This window comes from Poromitra crassiceps (genome assembly GCF_964638095.1).
Source record: "Poromitra crassiceps genome assembly, chromosome: 2".
In the NCBI taxonomy this organism is placed as follows: Eukaryota; Metazoa; Chordata; class Actinopteri; order Beryciformes; family Melamphaidae; genus Poromitra; species Poromitra crassiceps.
Window position 1 is genome coordinate 80,147,377 of NC_139624.1, and position 21,192 is coordinate 80,168,568.

At 41.3% G+C, this 21,192-nt stretch overlaps 2 protein-coding genes across 2 annotated transcripts in view; both read right to left on the reverse strand.

Moving 5' to 3' along the window:
- LOC310772419 (TLC domain-containing protein 4-B-like) overlaps positions 1-10,885 on the reverse strand; it is a 30,798-nt gene extending 19,913 nt beyond the window's left edge. The window contains exon 1 of the mRNA XM_083632223.1: positions 10,750-10,885. The gene's annotated coding sequence lies outside the window, so the exon portion shown is untranslated. The remainder of the gene's footprint in view (positions 1-10,749) is intronic.
- Positions 10,886-15,864: 4,979 nt separating this feature from the next.
- Positions 15,865-21,192, reverse strand: part of LOC310800528 (pleckstrin homology-like domain family B member 2) — a gene marked incomplete at its 5' end in the record, with an annotated part of 44,167 nt that continues 38,839 nt past the window's right edge. The window contains 2 exons of the mRNA XM_083663139.1: positions 15,865-18,358; positions 20,983-21,068. Of these exons, the coding sequence (XP_083519265.1) occupies positions 18,218-18,358; positions 20,983-21,068 (227 nt within the window). The 3' untranslated portion in view covers positions 15,865-18,217. The remainder of the gene's footprint in view (positions 18,359-20,982; positions 21,069-21,192) is intronic.

Consider the following 21,192-nt stretch of genomic DNA (forward strand, 5'->3'; position numbering starts at 1 on the left):
TTTACTCAATCATTTCATAGTAACGCACCGCATTTAGCGTTCAGTAACGATAACGGCGTTGTAACGACGGAAACAGTAATTAGTTAGATTACCCCGTTACTGAAAAAATAACGGCGTTACCTAACGCCGTTCTTTTAAACGCCGTTATTCCAAACACTGATAGAGATAGATATCTACCATAAAACAACTGTTTTTTAAATATTTGTACATACTCAACAACGCTACAAGGTACAGTGCGTCCTCCCAAGGTGTGTGTGTTTGCTAGGACTCTGACCCAGGAGACCTCTGTGCTGAAGTGGTGGCACTACAACACCACCATGATACACACACACACACACACACACACACACACACACACACACACACACACACACACACACAGCTGTAATATTTGATTACTATCCGAGTGAGCTAGTTCAATCACTGTGGTTTACAATCAAATCGATACAGCATAGTATTGCGATATTTTGTGGGCAATATATCGTATCGTATCAAATGCCAAGTATCGTGATATTTTATTATACAAATTTACAAAATGTCAAGTGCATGCAAACGTCTGCTTAACAATCCCATTTTGCAGCAAATAAAAATGATTGAAGTGAGATGAACAGACTATAAACTTTATCTCATTAGATAAAACAAATGTTGACAAAGTTTTTTTCCTTTGGGGACATAATTTGCAGTTGAAAAAAGGTAATAAATCACAATATCGCAATACTAGCATATCGCAATACTATCGTATTGTGACTTTGACTTAAGTATCATGATAATAATAATAGACACACCAACTGATTCAATTTCATAATAGTAGACACCAGCTGATTCAATTTAAAGTTGCTCATCGTCTTCATTATTCTAAGCATAAGTTGCACAAGTTCTTCCCCTCTGTCTGACCACTGTGTGACAGGTGTCAGGTGTCAGAGGGCACTCTGTCTCATGCCTTCTGGTTCTGCCCTTCACTGACGGGATTCTGGGCCAAGATATTTGACTGGTACTCTAAGGCCTACAAAATAACTCTTCAGCCGGAGGCAGAACTCGCAATCTTCGGCTGCTCGGAGACCTCTCTGGGCTTCCCTACAGCTGTGCAACAGTCTCTGATACTGGGGACAACTGTTGCCAAAAATCTAATTCTGAAAGAATGGAAGTCCCCCTCTTCACCTTCTTTCCAAATGTGGTTGACGGACATGATCTCTGTTATAAGGATGGAGAGGCTCAAATCTCTGAGAACCAACTCACTTAAAAAGTTTCTAACTATTTGGGACCTGTTTCTAGCCTACCTCGACGAGGTTGGTTGACTTGCCTAGCTGGTTCCTGTTGGATGAATTGCGTGGGACCCCATGCGTGACATCTCTTACAAGTACATAAGCACCCTATATGGATGGTAGCAGCACATTATAATAACTGTCAACATTATATATGTATGTTTTTCTTTCTTTTACTTTCCTGTGTCTGATTTTTTGATTTGATTGATTTGATTGATTTTGCACTGTAAAGACAATACATGCCAAGTGTATTTCACCTGGAGGGGAAATTAATAAAATACAATACATATCAGTGCTTGGAGAGGTAAGAAACCCTGGAAGGGCTTATCGAGAACCTCACCAAGTAGAAAATATATATATATATATATATATATTTCTAAAAAATATATATATTATAACCAAGGAGATAGTACAAGTAATAATACATAGATAGTACAAAATAAAAAATAAAATAAAACAAAATAAACAAACTTATTTGAGCAATACATCAAAAGAAATAAAAATTACAATGGCAACAGAATTTTTTTTTTTAGCACAATTCCATTGAGGACAGATGTTCTTTTAGTTTTCTTTTGTAGACTGGTAGGGAGGGTGAGCTGTCCCCAGGTGGATGTAGTTGTTCCATAAGATAACACCTTTGTATTTGATGGATAACTGCCCTCTGGTGGTACGACAAAGTGGAAGATGCAGGAACTTAGATTGTCTAGTAGATCTGGAGTGAATGTTTGAATTTTTAAGAAAATAATGTTGAAAATAATATGGAAGTGTGTGACCCTGATACTGAACCTTGAAAAGAAAAGTACATGTTTCCACAATGTTTATGTTATAAACAGTCAATATTTTTAATTTAGAAAATAAGGGGGCAGATGTGACTGTGGACTTGGAACTAGTGGCTATTCTAATAAAACGTTTCTGAATTAAATTTTAACTTTATGTAGGTATGTAGGATAAGTGCTGGCCCATACAATATTGCAATAAGTTAGGTATGGATATACAAGACTATAATATAACATTAATATGCCAGATCTGTTGAGGTATTTGTGGACTTTTCTGATAATTCCCACAGATTTAGACATTTTTTTTTACACCAAATCAATGTGTTCTTTCCAGGAGCATTTTTCGTCAACAATTACCCCCAAGAAGCGAGTGGAATATACTCTTTGGATTTCTATTCCTTCAATAAATACTTTAGCATCATCAAATTTCTTCCTGCCAGCAAAGATTATATAATTAGTTTTCTTTACGTTTAAAGACAATTTGTTTAATTGAAACCATTTTGAATAGGCAAGGAGTCCAGAGTTAGCTTCAGTAATGAGGGTTTTAAAGTGCTTATGGGAAAGAGCTTGTTCTGAGCTTGTTTGTTTGTTTTGTTCAAATTTAAAATAAAAAACATGTAAAAAAAAGTATCATGTCAATATCGTATCATGGGGCATCTGGTGATTCCCACTCCTAATACGAGGGATCAGCCGAGCAGCAGCATTTTGGTAAACAAACCGGGTCACTGGGTGGCAACAGCAATGGAACCCTATGGAGCCTGAGATTTGGGAGGCTTGAATGTCTGACTCTAGCCAGCTGACTCTGTTTACATTTTAAAAACTGTGACAGTTCACACAACTTTAACACGACATGCATCAAACTCTTGAGCTAATTCTGCTCTCACTCAGAATGTCAAAATATAAGCGATGTGATGTATAGTTTTTGAGATATTAACGTTTGTCCACATTTCTGGGTGGCAAGTGACGTCACGCTGATTCATCCTATAGCTGACATAAAGATAAAGAAACTCACTCGACAGTTAGCTGTATCTTACAAGTACCCAGATAGCCTGTGTATGTCTATGAGCCCTTGATCATTAGCTAATAAGAATAAAAATGATGTATTCATTTGACAAAGGATAAGTAACCAGGTGATCTCTTCTTGGAATGCTGTCATGCATGCAAGAGAGCATGTCGGTGGTAGAATGCATTGTGTGAACAAGATGGTCTGCATGCCATCTACTGCAGCCAGAGTGGAAGTCCACACTGCTCAGAGAGAGAGAGGGAGAGAGAGAGAGACAGAGAGAGAGAGAGAGAGAGAGAGAAGTGTGTGTGTGTGTGTGTGTGTGTGTGTGTGTGTGTGTGTGTGTGTGTGTGTGTGTGTTCAGTTCCACTGGGCTATTTGCATATGGGCTGATTTGACGGTGGCTTAGGGTAAGGCCAAACTAGGCCAACATTTAACTTAACAGCATACATCTCTGAAGCAATAGGATAAGATAAGATAAGAATACTTTAATGTCCTTGTAGGAAAATTTGTTCTGTACGACCCCGTCTTGCAGTTGCACAGAAGAGAAAATCATAGGTACTGTAATAGGCTACATAGGCTAGGCTACACAGTTTACAGCAGTGATACTCAACCTGAGAGACTCTAGAGCTGTGATTCCCACCCATAGGTACGCGTCCCCCTAGTGGTACTTGAGAGCTAGCCTGGGTAAACCCATCCCCCACGTGACCTGCTCTCAGACCTGTTCTCAGTCACTAGTGACTGGGAACTGAGAGAGCAGGTCACGTGGGGGCTGGGTTTACCTAGGCTACTTGAGAGCAGCTTGCACAGGGTACATGGAAAGATTTGGGATTGCAATTTATTTCCAAAATTATAAAAAAAAATATATTCAAAGCCCATTGTTAAAATGGTTTGTGCATGACGCAACTAGCACCCCCGGCAGGTGTTAATTGTTACCCTACTCTGTGAAGAGGTTAACTAGCTAGCAGACGGATAAGTGGCTCAAACGTCCAGTTGCTATCACTCCGGAAGAGGCCAAGCCCAAACACCGGCAGCTCAGTAAAAAATACATTTTGTATGGATTTATTTGTATGTCTGCGGATCCATCGCTGCCACATTGTTTTCTTTGCGGAGCAAAGAATGTGCATGAGTGATGGGGTACTATTGGCAAAACAGCTCAAGGGGTACATAAGACAAAAAAGGTTGGGAACCACTCCTCTAGAGCCACATGTGGCTCCTTTATGGGTAGTTGTGGCTCTTTTACTTCCTACTTTAAATAAATAAATAAATAAATAAATAAATAAATAAATAAATAAATAAATGGGAGGAAAGGGACTTTTTTGGATTGTGGCTCTTACAAAGATTTTTTTTGTCAATGTGGATCCTGTGTAGGGCAAGGTTGCGTACCACTGCTTTACACATCACGCACACACAGTAACATATTGCACAACCCTCATGGTCAACATCTACATGATGTTAGTGTTGAGAAGCTTAATGGACATAGGCAGGAATTAATGTTTTTTTTAATCAGTTTTTTCACATTATATCACAGGTCCAACAGAAAAATAAAACTCAAACAAATCTTACCATTTAAATAATATCAGTCTCCTGGCCAGGAGAAAGCAGAAGGCCAACATGCTAATTTCCCACCTACTAACTAAGTTGGACGTCCAGAGGTGCCACACCAAACAGTGCAATGAATGGAGACGGCTCTACAACTTTCTCAAATATCTTGGAAAAGGTCTCAAAGATGTTTTGCGAGAATGTGTGAAGCTTCAGACATGTCCAAAACATAATATAATGCAACATAGTAGCCAGAGCCTGTCTGCAGCGATCACATGTGGGATCTATGTCGGCATTGATCTTACAGGCAATGCACACCAGATATGTTACGGTTGCTTTGTGGATCCGGTAAAACTGCCGGATCGACTCTCGCCCATGTTAATAGATGGGTGATGCATGCGGTACGGAAAAATGACGCAGCTGTTCTATTTTTGTCGGAGTGTTGGTCTGTTCGCAGCCGTACCGGAGCCGTACCGCATCTGTTCCGGAGACGGTGTACATTAACCCTTAGAAAGTCTGGCTTTAGTCCAGTGCAGACGATGTACAATCTTCAATTAGATAACAGCATGCCTAAGACATATAGAGGAGGAAAAAATACCCTTAATTATTTTGTGCCAAGTGTCTTCTGAGATTGATTCCTCTAAATCTGTTTCCCATTTATTTTTTAAGGTCAAAATGCATCAAATTGTATGAGTTGAGTACTTCATAAATTATGCTTATAGCCCGCTTTTTGACCAATTTACAGATTGAGTCTCAGTTAACATATAAGTGGGATGACATGATGGATATTGGATAACAGTCTGAGTTTGAGATTACAAAGTCCCAGAGCTGCAAGTACTTATAAAAGTGTGATCTAGGAATATCACATTTCTGCGCTAACTGTTCAAAGGAGGCGAAATTGCCACACCCCTTTAGACCAGATACTGAAAGCCTCATCCATCACTGATGGGATAAACAAGTGTTGTTTTGTAATTGGGGCATGTGATAAGAAGAATCTCCTAATAAACTGATTCCAGATTTTGATTGAGTGTACAATAACCAGGTAACATCGAAGTTAAGCTAGAAATGGGCTGTGTGAATGGCAATTTAGCACACAATAAGGCTGCTAGAGAGGTGGACCCAACAGACAGTCCAGAGTTATCCAGTCAGGGACAGTGTTATCGTCCATCATCCAAATATAATAATGCTCTTATGTTGGCCGCCCAGTAATAATACATACAATTTGGGAGCGCCATTCCTCCCATTGTACGAGGCCTCTGCAGTATACCTTCTTGATTCTGGGTGTTTTTTTGTTCCAAATAAAAGTTGATAGACTACCTGATTACCTGATTATTTCGTTTGGAAAATAAAGATTTTGTTACAAAGACCGGAAGACACTGGAATATATACAAGAATTTAGGCAGTACGTTCATCTTTACCGTATTAATTCTTCCACCTAGAGAAAGAGGAAGCGGGTCCCAACGCTCAATATCCCTCCTCAGATTAGTTAATACAAGTTGGTAGTTGGCTGCATATAAATGTTTATGGTTGTGTGTAGGAATGAATGTTTATAACGGTTCGATCATAAAGATACATTCCTGTTGAGCCCCCAGTCCGAGGGAGTGCCTACAAACTCCCGTAAAGAGCCGTTAACCAATGCCACAGTCGTTTACTGACGACAATCCCCCACTTTCATAACAGTCTGTACCAGACGAGCGCTCTGTGATTTCAACTGTACCGTCAATTTACCATACCACAACCACACTGTAATATCTTATACTCTCTAGTCTCTAATACTGCATGGTAAAATAGTAACATGAACTTCTGCTCGACTCCATAAACTCTAAGTCTATGTAAAAAAATGCATCTAATGTTGAAGTCTAGAACAGAGACTTTCAACATGGACCCTCCCAGTTGAATATATCAGAGATTTTCTATATGACTAAAGATACGGCACCGCAGGCTCCGCCAATAGTAAGAAATGGTACTAGCATAGCATAGCAAGTCTCCTAAATGGTCACCTCTCCATGAAGTGTTGTGGCAGAGAGTCTGGTGACGCAGGGTTTAGTGCTGATCTAGCAAGCTAACTTGAGCTAGAGATCGTGAGTTCCCAAACTCCACACAAACCACACATATAAACACAAAGCTGCCCCTTGTTAGGTCAATATAGTTGTAACTAAGATATTTGATTTAAAAAATAATTTTTCCAACCACAGATTTAGCTACGGTAATATATCAACGAACTCTCGTGAGAAACCAAATCTCGCGAGTTTGTTGCTGAGACTGAGACAGGTCTTGAACAAATTAAATGTTCTCCTGATCTGTCTGTCTGAAAAATACCATTTTAATGTCAGAATGTTCAGAAGATATGTGGCTCGGAAAATGGGCAGAATATTTACTTTGATGACTATGGGGGCGAAAGAATCTGTCATAATCTGAGATCACGTTCACTTCTCCCATTGACTCCAATAGACTCAGACCTGCTGAAAGTCTCCTAAGTGGGCGTGTCCATGGAAAACCATGGACAAAACCTACGTGACACGAACACAGGAAGTGACTTGAAGTTGAAGTGTCTTGCTTTGATATCCCATTGTCTTTGATTATATCAATATGAACCCGTCCCCGAGGTACTTCTAAGAGCAGACCTGAGTGATGGATACATTGTGGATAACCACCGGCCTAAGGTCACTCACTGCGTTCGGGTCAAACACCAGCTCCTCAGTCTTCTTCACCTTCAGCAGCACAAGATGGTCAGTGTCACACCATTGCACAAATCTCTCACAGTGGTAAGCTGAGGAAGTGCTGTCTCTGTGCATTAGGCCAAGGACGGCTGCTGAGAATTTAATTTAATTTAATTTAATGATATAGTTCTCAGGGTGGATTCTTATACAGATGTGCAGCATTATCTTCCAGCCCAAACACACACCTCCCAACACCTCCCATTCCCTCCCAGGCTCGCAAAAACCTCAGTGGATATTGAGTGGATTCCCGCTGGGTCATTCTCAGGTCATAGATTCATGAGAAAACTGCTCTTAGTGATATGAATCTATATCTGTCTTGGCTCTGGCCCTACAAAGAAATGCTCCAAGACAGAGAGTGCAGTGCACACTTCCCTGAATACACCAGTGGACTGAACAGACCACTCCACATTCCGCCCTATCCTTTGGCCTACCTAGAATGCATTAGTGGCCATCAGTAGCTTTATGTGGCAGCATGGCTGTAGGGCAGAAAGAGTATTTTGTTGTAAGAGCCACTTGAAGAAGAGAGTGAACATGGTGGGATGGAGATTGAATAGATATCTGGGTATATAGGCAAGTGAGTCAAAGACCTTCAGCCATGCTTGCAAAGGAGGGGAGGGGGCATTCTTGAAACACACCACATTGTTTTTATTGCACACACACACACACACACACACACACACACACACACACACACACACACACACACACACACACACACACACACACACACACACACACACACACACACACACGTGTGTCCTGTATGGCTGCATACGCGAGGAGCCTGTTGCCAAGGGCAAACGGCCACTGAGGTCGACTCAAACATATGGAACGGAAACAGCTGAGGCACAATGGAGAACACAGCAGCACTAGTGTACATAGCTTTTCTGACAGCTCATTAGGGCTGGGCGATATGGAGAAAAACAAATATCACAATATTTTCGGCCGCAATACCTCAATATTGATATTCTAACACTGTTGTAGGGATGACTTTGGTGCTTGCACTAAATATTTACATGATGAGACTTTTGATAAATAATACGTGGGTAAAGGCAAATAATAGAACTGGTAAGTTCAGAAAATTAAATCACTTTCCTGTAATGTAAGACAACACAAGTTATGCTATATCACGATATTATACAATATCCAAAATCTATAATATCTAGTCTCATGTCATGATATTGATGTATCTTATGTTGCCCAGCCCTTTTTATTACAAGCCTAATTCTGTGAGTCTTTAGTAGGGGTGTCACGATACACTCAGTTCACGATACGATACGTATCACGATACTGGGTTCACGATAACGATACGATACGATACGATTTTAACAATATTTTTTTAAACTTGAATAATGACAATATATGACTGGAAAAGTAGTATTTTATTTGAAATGCACAAATACAAAACATGCTGTTGTGGGAAATTGTTATTACAATAACAACTAGAAAAAACATGAGATTGGAGATAAGGCTTATCTTGAAATAGAATGAGTTACACCGTCACTTAGATTTACTTTGAACTAAAAGGTTTCTCAGCAGTATAAATTCTCATTATGCATCTTCAGTTTCTCTTCAAACTCAAACAACAAGACTTTTCTTAGTCTATTTTTTATGCATCTTCAGTTTTTCCTGTCAAGTAAACAGTTTTGCCAGAAACTCAATTGAATGGTTTCTCTCCTGTATAACTTCTCATGTGTCTCTTCAGAGACTTGTTCAACTGAACTACTTTCCACACATTGAACTTCAACAAACAAAGACGTTTCTTTGTCTACTTTTGGAAAAAAAAAAAAAAAAAAAAAAAAAAAAAAAAAAAAAAAAAAAAAAAAAAATTCACGATATGAGATTTCATCTCAACGATACATATCGTGACGTTTTACTATCGCGAAATTTCGTGGGACGATATATTGTGACACCCCTAGTCTTTAGTGTGCCTATGGTAAACACGTATCTTATATATATATATATATATTAAAAGGGAGCAAGTGGTCATTGGGCATTGTTTGTTTCAATTAAATTGTGCCTGGCCACAGCGATTCAGGGATAAAGAGCACCTGTGCAGGTGACCTGACGGAGCCAGATTTTTTAATTAATTGATTGCCCTAATTACCTAATGACGTGATGTCATCAGTGATGATGTCATCAGTTATGTCAGTCACCCATGATGATGTCATCAGTGATGTCATAGAGCAGGCGAGGCCACGTAGAGGGCGAGCTGCGTATGCAACGGCGCAGGGGGCGAGCTGCAGGGGGGGGGGGGGGGGGGGGGCGAGGCAGCGAGCCTAGGAATCGAACACGCGACGCGAGATTGCTAGTTGATTCTAAAGCCCATACAATAAGAGTCAGTGGAGCCAAGTTGATCTGATCATAAATATCTGTTTTGAAATGAAAGCGAAAGGGCAGATTGTGAAGATGTCAACAAGGAAGGAATCAAAAGAAGCTTGTGGAGGTAAAAGAAAACACACCTCGTCACATGAGTGATTCCTGATATACCTGTTCAGGTTTTTATCAGACTGGTTTTCAGATGCCCACGCAGGCTAGTTCAAGGCAGTGAGTGGTTAAAAAAAAAAAATACATCCTCCAATCAATAGTCACCATACGGCATCACTACCACAATAAACAGAAAGCAGGTGTATTTTCAGAAACACATTGCTTTCCAATCCTCATTTTGCTACACCAGTTTCATATGAACTAGCCTATGATGTATTTTGAATTTACATCTGGTAGATTAGATAAATATCAGAATGAAATGTGGTGGGTACAATATCCTGCAATAAGGTAAACAGAGGTGAGTTTACCTTCAGCTACCCCCCAGATTTAAGAGCAATAATCACATCTCTACTGATTGGTTATTGTATCATAGTTTTAAACAGCATAATGTTATGGAATGACCTTAACAGAGATTTCTCCATTTGGACAGAGTGGTATTTACAAAACAATGGCATGTGAGGGGGGGGGGGGGCGCCTCTAGGGCTATTTCTTGGTAATGATGTGTGTGCTGGACTGTGTTGGACTGAAACAGGTTTCTGGTTGTATAGGTTATTTGGCAAGTCCATCTATGCCTAATGTTTTTGTAGGTAACGTTAGCGTTAAAATGCGCTTGCGTCAGACGACTAGGGAGTCGTTTTCAACCAGCGAGGAAATGATAGCCTACGAAAATAACTTAGGCGCATCATCATTAGATCACATTTCAGAAATCCTGGAATACTTAAACGTGCTATTCCACGAAATATCTCGCTGGGGGTTTACACCAAAATCAAAATGCGATATGAACAGCACATGCGAGACTAGCCCTCGCCGCATTGCCTGGCCAGCTGCTATTGCAATGCTGTGTGAAAATAACACTGTCCACCACTAGTCTGCTCGTCTTTCTGTCTACAGCCATGCATGTGGAAAAAGAAAGAAAGAAACCCCCAATCGTCAAAATATAAGAATACGGCTAGACTTACCTTAAGACGTTCATTAAGACGCGCCTGGCTCTCAACTGGTTATGGTTTGGATGGTCGGTCGAAAGCCATATGAGTCCATGCAAGCTCTGCTAGCCCAAGCCATGTTGAGTCATTTTTGGATAAACAAGACAGCCCGCCGCCGCCTCCACCTAAACACACATGCTTGCAGGGAACGGGCTGGAGCCCCGTGCACCGTTTGCAGTGTTTACTAATAACCGCATCCAACGCAACACACGCATAATTGCAGCGGTACGGATCACGCAGCTCGACGCTCGATTATGAGATGAATGATGGAGAGGGGTAACTGTAGGTCAGCGCTGAGCTCTCTCTCTGTCTGTCTGTCTCTCCCCTCTCTCTCGCTCACTATTGACTATAGGGACCCATAGAGATCGAATTGCAGCTGAATTCTTAAAGACACACACACACACACACACACACACACACACACACACACACACACACACACACACACACACACACACACACACACACACACACACACACACACACACACACACACACACACACACACACACACACACACACACACACACACACACACACAGTGGTCTGCTCAGGCAAGAGTCAATTGTGCCTATTTATAGCCACAAGGCTAGTCTTGTTGAACTGCTCCAGGATAAATCAGGCAAAAAGCAAACTGCAGCCAAGTCCCACTAGTCTTCTAAATGAATAATATAAGAACTAATTGGGCTTTTAATCTATAGCTACATTAACTTTGATCATCAACCCATTTGTACATGTTGTCTAGCCTGTGTGAATATTTGCCACAAATAGTCACTACACTGTTCTTGGCCTTGGGATTAATCATTTGTCCAAAGGGACCTGATAAGGATGAATGTGTAAAATGTATGGAAGATGGAGTTGGGAGATACTTCCTGAAATGTCCTGGCTATTCAGTGAAATGTTTTATTGGCTTGACATAAAAATGAAAAATCTCAAACAAAACATTGTGAGTTGGTGAGTTTTGCCTGGTTTATTGTTTATTAAAAAAATGATGGTATATATAGGTAGATAGGCTGCGTAGGCACTACCAGCCATCTGTAAACTCTCATGGATTTGGGGATTCTCCAGATGGATGAGAAGCTTCATTGTTATGCCACAGTGTGTAGACTCTATGGAATAATGATTCCACTATAGGCTTTTGACATTGGTATTTGTGACATCACACAATCAATCAACAGTGGACTCACCATTGACAAAGACAATCTGAACGTTGTCTCATCCTCAAATCAGAATTCATCCCAACCCCCAGTATACCCTTTACCACTTTACCACTGTTGGAAATCATTAACTCAGAAATATGCAAGGACAGGTTGACAAAGTTTCTGAGAATCACCACATGTCCAACAGACTCAACAAACATCCATAGGGTTATGAGCAGAGACAGTGCAAACAGTCTGTAGGAAAGGCCCTCTCATACCGACTGATGAGACCATGCCTGGGAACACCCGGATTCAAGCCAGCAACGCAATGATGATGTCACTGCAGTGTGTCATCATGGCAGGTGCACCTGTGATGTCATAGTTGTGAGGATGTCATTGATGATGTCAGAGTTGCTCCTGTGATGTCATCGGTGATGTCAGAGTTTCTCCTGTGTTGTCACCGATGATGTCATACATCCCAAGTATAAAGAAGCATACTCTCTCTGCCCACTAGCTCCACTCTCCCACCATCTCTCTCCCCGATTCTCTGTTCCACTGCCACGTACTTAACCTGCTGCCTTACTTCTTCTACCTGTGATACTTCAATAAAGCTTGAAAGACATCTCCGTGGTTCTGATCGATCACCTGTGGCGAGTTCCGACCTAAATAATCCAGCATAAAAGTAAGCGGAAGCTATACAACTTCCCTACACACTTATTACTGAACAAGCTGTACATGTGTACTGGTGTACATTTGATGAAATTCCTTTGGTCAGGATTCAAGGACATTCTGCCAGTTAGATGCTGGAATTCTTTTTGGTGTATGTGGCTGATAAGTTTGTGTAGCTGCGTTAGCCTTCAGAGGTAGATCATGTCAGCAAATGTAAATGTCAGCAAAATGCCTCCTTACATGACCTTAAAACAGCTCATCACACCACACCTTAATCATGTGTTTTCTTTATGTATCACATCATGATCATAAAGATACCAAGAAACCTACTGACATTACAGGGACCCGGTGACATCACAGTTTATGTAGGCTACAGTACGAGACTCACTAGGAAAACTTCATTCAACAAAGCTGTTTAAAATGTTTGTGGAATGTGACTTGGTAATATTTCCTTTTGAGTCTTGCACACCTGCAGAAATCAAAAATACAGTTTAAGCTGTATATAAAAAGCAATAGGCCTACAACAATGAAAACAAGATAAAACAATAAAGCAATAAACAATGTAGGTCCTACATAATTTGTAAATGTGCATTTAATTCACTTACAGTCTGCAGAAGGGAAGTGTGTAAAAACACATGTGCATTTATTATTTGTTCACTGTATCACTATACATCATTAGAACAACAAATTATAAAAAGTGTGCAGGAGAGCCCATGGTATATAGGATTTCATCACCAGTGTAAAACAAACATTAAATATGATGAAAAAACTGTTATTTATAGGCTATATAACTTTAAATGGGTCAAGAATATACCATTGTGGAATTATTTGGATCCCCATTAGTTGAAAGCATAGGCTACTGTCCAGAGAAAGTTCCCTCTGCTGGACCAGTGGTGGAACTAAATGGGGCCATAGTTTGTCAAATAAAAAGTCAGAGGAAATACAATTGATCAAAGGTTAGCATGAAAATATTTGACAAACCCATAAACATAGTCCACCGGCACCTACTACGACCATATCGGAAAGATTTAGGTTAGCTTAGTCTATCAACAACATGGACTGGCGGGAGAATGTCACTTATGCGACTAGTTGTGCCCATTCTTTTATGATTTATAACTTATAGTGCCACAGTTTTATCACAAACTGCACTTTCTTGACTTGCAAAGTTATCGTACCACGTGGCACAATTCAAACGGGATCATCAAAGAGTCACGTCTCTCTCCATTCACCACCACTATTCATATTTTTTCAGACGCTGGTACGCTGAGAGAGGCAGGAAGTGACGTTTACTTTGGCTCTCGATTTTACAACGAATTTCAACGTAACTAGTCTGGGCACCTTCCACCCCGCTTTTTGTCATGGGGGCGTAAACCCCGGACCCAGAATTAACACCGGATGGCAATGCGCCTAACAACGTCTTTGTTGCCGTTAGCTTGACGCGGTGATGTTACCTAAACTAGCGTCTGATCAAAACAAAGCTAGCGTTACATAAAACAAAACGTTTATGCAATATGGCATCTCCGCCACCACCGCCTGACACACCGGTCAAAACGGTGAAAGAGGATTCTGATACTTGGGTCAAATTGTCAAGTTAACGTGAAAGTTGACGAGCTAGAAACGCTGCCATCCGGTCTAGGGCGGGCTCTAGGCGGGAACCAGTAGGGTGACAAAATCAATTGTGGGCGGGAGCCAGGCTCTTTCTCGCCGAGAAGAGCCTGGTGACGCGAGGTTAAACGTAACAGCCACTGACAGCCGTGACAGCGAATCAGAATGAAGTAAAAGGCTAGTCGAGGTCGACAGTGGGAGAAGAAGCTGAAGCATTGAAGCTGAGAATTCTGTTACTGTCATGTGTGTTCCCACTGACTTCGGACCAACCAATAGCTACTTGTCTGCACAGCATATAAATAGGTCCCGGTGTGTCTATGAAAGTGAGTAAGGGTGTCATCTTTAATCTAGAAGACTACTTCTATTTACCGTAGAGTCGACTCGTATTGCTATGCTCGAACACACCGAGGAACGTAATTTGAATTGACAAGTTGCACAATTGTTTACATTTTCCAATCACAGCGTTATAGTCGCAATGCACCATGGGTCAGATATGCAAGACGAGGTAGGCGTGTCAAAACAAAAATCTTGCTCTACATTTATTCGCCTGTAAATAAATTGTAGACGCATCAGAGCAGGTGGTGATTCATTATCATTCGTACAATTAATAAATCCATCCTGCTGACAGAAGACTAGTCAAATTGCGCAGTGTGCGCCGGGTAGGGTACGCTGTATAAACTGACAGAGAAATATCAATCATTGGAGCCCACAACGATCGGACCAGTCAGAACAGCAAGTCAAACTGAGGTTTATCCCCTCCTCAAAATAGGCTAGGATCTTCACATCTAGGTTCATAATAAAATGAGTTGTTGTGATGCTGAATGGTCGCTGTCCAGCTGTACCGACTTCTACCACATGGAGGAGCCATATGCCTATGTTCTTTGGCCTAACTGGAAGGTTTGGGATGGATAAATCCATAGGAGATCGTTTTAATGCATTATTAGATACATTATATCCCTGTAAATCCATGGTGATATAGATTGTTCTCTTTTTCAATTCTATTCTGGTTGTTGGTTGTCATTCTAGCCATCTAATCAGTGAATATTTTATGCCAGGTGAATGCACTGCAATTAAATAAAGATTACATAATTAAATAGTTGGGAGGGTAGAAAACATGACAGAAGACTGGTCACTGTTGAACAGTGGCTGTTCTATTAAGTGCTGTATGGTTTCTGAGAAAAACTTGCTAATCATTTAATAAGAATGCAAAGTGTCTGAGACTGTGTGTGAGTGAGCTATACATACCACAGCTATGCCATTTTACGTGTGATCGGGCTGAATCTTTCACGAAGTGTAAAGAGCACCCCTGGGGGTGACCTAACCAAGCTGGATTCTTTAATTAGGTAATTAGCGCCAATTAACTGCCATAATTACCTAATGATTGCCCTAATTACCTAATGATGTGATGTCACTCAAGCAATGATGACATTGACATCATCTGGTGACATCAGTCAGTGATGACATCATCAGTGAGTGCTCGAGTGACATCACTGGTGAGTGTGTCCCGGAGGCTTTGGAGACCACTGTGTTCCAGACCAGGGGGGTCTAACTCCCACGGGTCCACTACTGTCTTAAATTTGATAAATATACTTCACTGCTTTAAGACACAAACACTAAATATACCGGTAAAATATATATATATTTTATTATCCATATGGAAATACAAAATTAAGGTACATGCATTGGTAATGGCATAAATATAGTGTGCTCTAAATATAAATGAGCTATTCATACAATAAAACAAAACAAAACAAAACAAAACAAAACAAAAACAACATTAATGACGATTTTGATTTGATAAACATTCCAGAATATGACATTTGGAGAAGACGCCATAAAGCAAAGAAACCAAATATAAATACATTTTGCCACATGAACGTAATGCTTTGGTCAGAAGAACAGAACCAAGAACCAATGCCAAGAGCCAAGGAGAGAACAAATTGATGACCGGTGGCACTGTGGGCTGCCGCCCACCCTTTACAAAAAAGCATATCTTTCAAAAAATACACCAACATTACATGACTATGACATACAGCACAAAACCGGTATCACTGATCAATGTGGAATAGTCAATTTACCAAATATAATAAAGTGAAGTAGTGGTAATACAAGCAATGAGACCTAGTGGACCAAAGCAGCATATTAATCAGTTTTATATGAGTAGAAGCGATTACCGTAAGTATACCATCAATTTTGCCAGTCTGACATGTCAAAAGACCTAATCCTATGAAGCTTTTTGCCTCACAGAAACGATCACAACCATGTCTTTGTATTTGCCTTCCCCCCTACAACAGATTAGTTTGGCATTGGACAGATATACTGATACATTTAGCTCTGGGGAAATAATGGATAATAACACAAAACAATGATATGAAAGAGGCACAATAAGGATTGTGGAGCTGACAATGTATCATGATATAATCTATTACATAACTACAACTGGGAAACAAAATTTACAAATATCACAATGTTGTGCTAGCGTAACAAGTCATTGTTCTCCTTGCTCATTTAATTCCTTGTAATGGAAAGTCACAACTTTTTTGTTGTTTTGTTTAGGCCATTGTTTCACAGTTTCAGTGTCGTTTCTGATACTGTGGCTTGTAAACCCAGCGTAGCAATCGATCGAGTCGAGTTTAAACTGTGTATATCAGGGGGTTCTTGGCTTGGAGTATGTGTGTAGTGGAGTTCACTGTGGAAGAATAGCACCTTGGAGCTACATTTGTGACAAAGTCACAGTAAATAGAGGTGCATACATAAGGGCACTTCTTAGCACATATGTATATAAATACACACATGATCACATGGTGCTTGCATTATGTGCACGCACACAGTTAAGACCTGAGGATATGACAGTAACATTTCTCTCCATGATATAACTGCAATGAAATCAAGCTGAAAAAAGTGTCAAACTATAATACAATGTCCTTTCAGTTACATTTCCGCTAAAATTAAGCATTATGTACACACACTTGAAATTGTCTGTAAAAATAAAAACCATCAAATGTTAACCATAAGTCCTTACATGACACCTATTCAAAGGGGCCTATATAGTAGAGTATAGGCTCTTATATGGCATTTATCTTTTCTAAAAATAACTATTCATTCACTGTAATGTTTTCCTTAAAATGTTGATAATGACTCACCCTCATGTAAGGTCAGCAGAATATACAACTCAAAACAACTGGTCAAGTTCAGCTAGTTCAGCATTGCTATTATTCAAAGGCACCTTGGCATAAAGAAAATCCTTCTGAAAAACAAAGGAAAATGAGACTAAAAAACGAGACTCTAAAAAGTCAAAATATGAGGAGTAAGAGCTAGTCCCTGCCAGAGCCATCATCTACAAATAATTATGTGTTTACACAGTAAGGCCCTGGAAGATATAGGGGGTTCTCAACCCTTTTGGTGCTTCTGTGGATTTCAGCAAGTTAAAACATCCATGGCACACCCATGATCTAATGGTGGGGGGGGGGGGGACCTCAAAAACATTCTTATTCACATAAAGCTTTGCATGGCCCCCAAAAAGAGCTGCTGAACCAAAGACAATGTGTTGTAATAAGCGTATCTGTTTGAAAAAGAATGAAGTCAAGTAAACCTTTTTAATGTCCTTTACACTTAGGCAGAATCTGAGCTCACTCCAAGGCACACTGGTGGACCACAGCACCATTTCAGACCCCTGAACTCCTACTTTTTGATGAGAATTGACTCACTGCTCTTGCTTGGCCACAATGGAAGCAGATTGCCTAAAACGCTATAATTATCTTTTGTCTGCCTACAATTTTACCTGAACACATCGCATACAATTTACCCTGCCCATTTTGCAATAAAAAAAGGTGAAAGTGGCTGGACTGTCTCAAGGCTGCTCTCTCTATGAACCAGGAAATGAGTAAATCCCTCTGTGCAGAATGTCCATCAGAATACTTAAAAAGAATAATCCAAGCATTAAGAAGGAAAATAAAGCTTTGTAAAGCCACAAAGACAGCAATCCTTGTCCTGCAGAGTGTTGGCCGAATCCCTCCGCCGGGGCCTCATTGCTACACCATGAACTGGGTGTATCCTTCAGCGCCGGTGACAATGACGTCCATCCAGATCCTCATGGCCTCAGGAGAGGGAGCAACCATGTAGTAAACCCTGTCGTGGGTCTTTACACTGAAGGTCAGGGACGGGTTGGGACTCTGATGGAGAGAAAGGAGGGAGAGAGAGAGAGCGAGAGAGAGGGAATGCAGAATCATGAGTGCGTGATAGAAAAGAAAGAGGAAGGCAAGAACTAGAGTTGGTAGGTGGAAGATATTGAAATAAATGTCACGGCACTATCATGCATACAGTAACTCTGAGTCTCCTTTAGGCCCTGTGTCCATACAGCTTATTTTGCTGAGCTCCAGCATATTCATAGTGCACTGTGCCCAACGTCTTTTTTCAGAGCTCTCCAGTAGGGTTGGCACGATGGACGATGGCATCGACCATCGTGATTGGCCGACCCCCCATCGACCTCTGAGCCGTCTACATCGGATCATCGTGATTAATTATCTGTTCGAAATAAATTTGTGACGTTTTAATAATAAAAAATACCAAGTCCACTCACCGTGACGCGTGGGGGACGCGCCGGCGGCATTAAACGAGCGCGCCCAGTTCAGACTCAGAGAAGCCTCCCTCCCCCTCCTCCGCTCTAGTGCTTCTCTGCACTGGGAGCGCTTGTTTAATGTCGCCGGGGCGTCCCCCGCGCATGAGAAGTCAGTTATTTTGTTGCGAAAACTTTTAAGACAAAGAAGAAACTTCACGTTCTTTCCTGTTTTCAACCCAAAGTGAGTACAAGTCTTCAACTGTGAATTTAACTCGCCTGTTTCCAAAGTGAAAGTCGAAGTCGCTCACAGCAGCATCCTCAACGCTAGACGCATCAGTCTGAATGACTGATCAGTCTCGCGTTGAGGCTACAGCAGCAGCAGCTGTGTTTTTCTCTCTCAACTCTCCTCTCGTCAAATCGCTCTCATTAGGTTCAAAAGTCCACGCGAATCTAACGTTATATCAGCCAGTAATTCAGTCAGTTTACTGCCAGCTAGTTAAATTCAACACACACACGTTGTTGGTGAGGACCTGTAACGTTAACGTTTTGTTATTTGCGCCGTTCAAATTGTTGGTAGTGAGAGCCACTGCTTCATTCAGTCACCTGGCATAGTAGCCTATCGAAGCCCGCTGGTCTCCGTGAAGAGCTCAGCTGTCCAGTTGTAATGAACGCATTGCAATGAATGGCATTACCGCACCGCAGCGACTTAATAAATTATTCCCCCCACCCCCGTCAATGACGATGCCATCGTGGATCACGATGGTTCACTGTGGAATAATCACGATGGATAATTTACTGACATCGCACAAACCTACTCTCCAGTCTCCACCTTGTTGGTGCATCCGCTCCCAGGCAGCGCATCCAGCTGAAAATATCTGAACTTTTCAGAAAGGCGCTGGTGTCGAGCACTACTTTTCAGGCAACCAATCATATGGAGAAACTATCACAACAGAGACAGAAAGGCTCAAATGTGGGAGCAGATTGGCTGGACATTGAATATTTCTGGTGAGTGCAACATTACTAACTTTACGCTTAGTTCACACAGAGAACCTACGCCTTGCCTTGCCTCAACCCACGCCTACGCCTGCAGACCTTGAGCTGGGCATAAACCTATTACACGCTTTTGCGATCACACCGCACGCCTATTGCACGCTGAACCTGAGCCGAGTCACAAGCGCCTCTCCTCTCTCCCGACTGTATTTTTTCATGTGTGGTCCCGAATTATCATAGGTAAAATAAATCTGATATATTTAATGTTCTATTGATGCTGGATATGTATAACCAGGTCTGACTATAGTCGGACATTTTAGAGAGGCGATCTTGCAAGAATATGTGCTGGCACAACAACATTGTCCATCTTGCTTCTTCGGTCGCTATTCTCTCTCATGAAGATTTGTTTGCAGACAGGGAGAAAGCCCCACGTGATAGCCACCCGTCAATCTCTCTCTCTCTCTGTTCAACACTGTTGTAGTAACTCCATTTTATTTTGAAATTCAGTTGACTTTGCCATTTCCCACGGATATTGTCGCGTTTTTCTTTCATGGCTTGACAGAAAAGCCTGCCTGCACGCGCCTAGTCGGCTTGAAAATAGAACTCACGCCTAAACGATAAAATCGGCAAGGCACAGGCAAGGCGTGGGTACACGCAGGGTTCACGCTCAGGCGCCCTAAAACGGACGCCTATTTAAAAGCGTGGGTAAAGGCAAGGCATAGGCAAGGCTTGGGTCGCCGGTGTGAACCCAGCCTTAAGCAGACAATAGTGTTGTAGAACAAGCAAGGCTTTCCAATACATGTCCAGTATAACGTTACTCCATAATGCCTTTATGATTGCTGTAGTAGGCTACTACCTAAGGTAAATTCAAAGATTAGCCTACAACGTCCTATTTCTCCATCGCCACTTTGACCTTACCCATATGTTGTTGCTATGGACGGTATGGGAAAAGCGCTTCACCCAGCGCTTTTCTGAAAAGTTGAAGATTTGTCAGCTTTTGAAAGCGCTCTGCTCTGAGGGGGAAAAACGCAGGCTGCAGCGCTTTTCTGGAGCGGGTGCCTTTTATGCACTTTGCGGCCGATTCCCGTTGCTTTTAATGAGGAAACAGTGCTGGCATTGAGAATATAACGCTCAATGGACACAGCCTTTCCTTGTTAGTGCGCTGGGATACAGCGCTCCCCAGCACACTGCCAGGAAAAGACGCTATATGGACACACGCCCTTATCTCTTACACATGCACACACATACCTTATGTGCGTTCTTCAAGTGGTCGTAATACACTTCCTCAATGGCTTGGAAGTAGATGACTCCTTTCAGCTTGGCTTCATGCTTGTCTGCAGGAAAGAAAAGCACAACAATAGATAGAACACCGTAATGGCTAGGTAGGACTGAAATATCCCAGTACCAAGTAGTATTCAAACTATTGAGACTATTTACATGGTTTTGTTCACAGCCAAT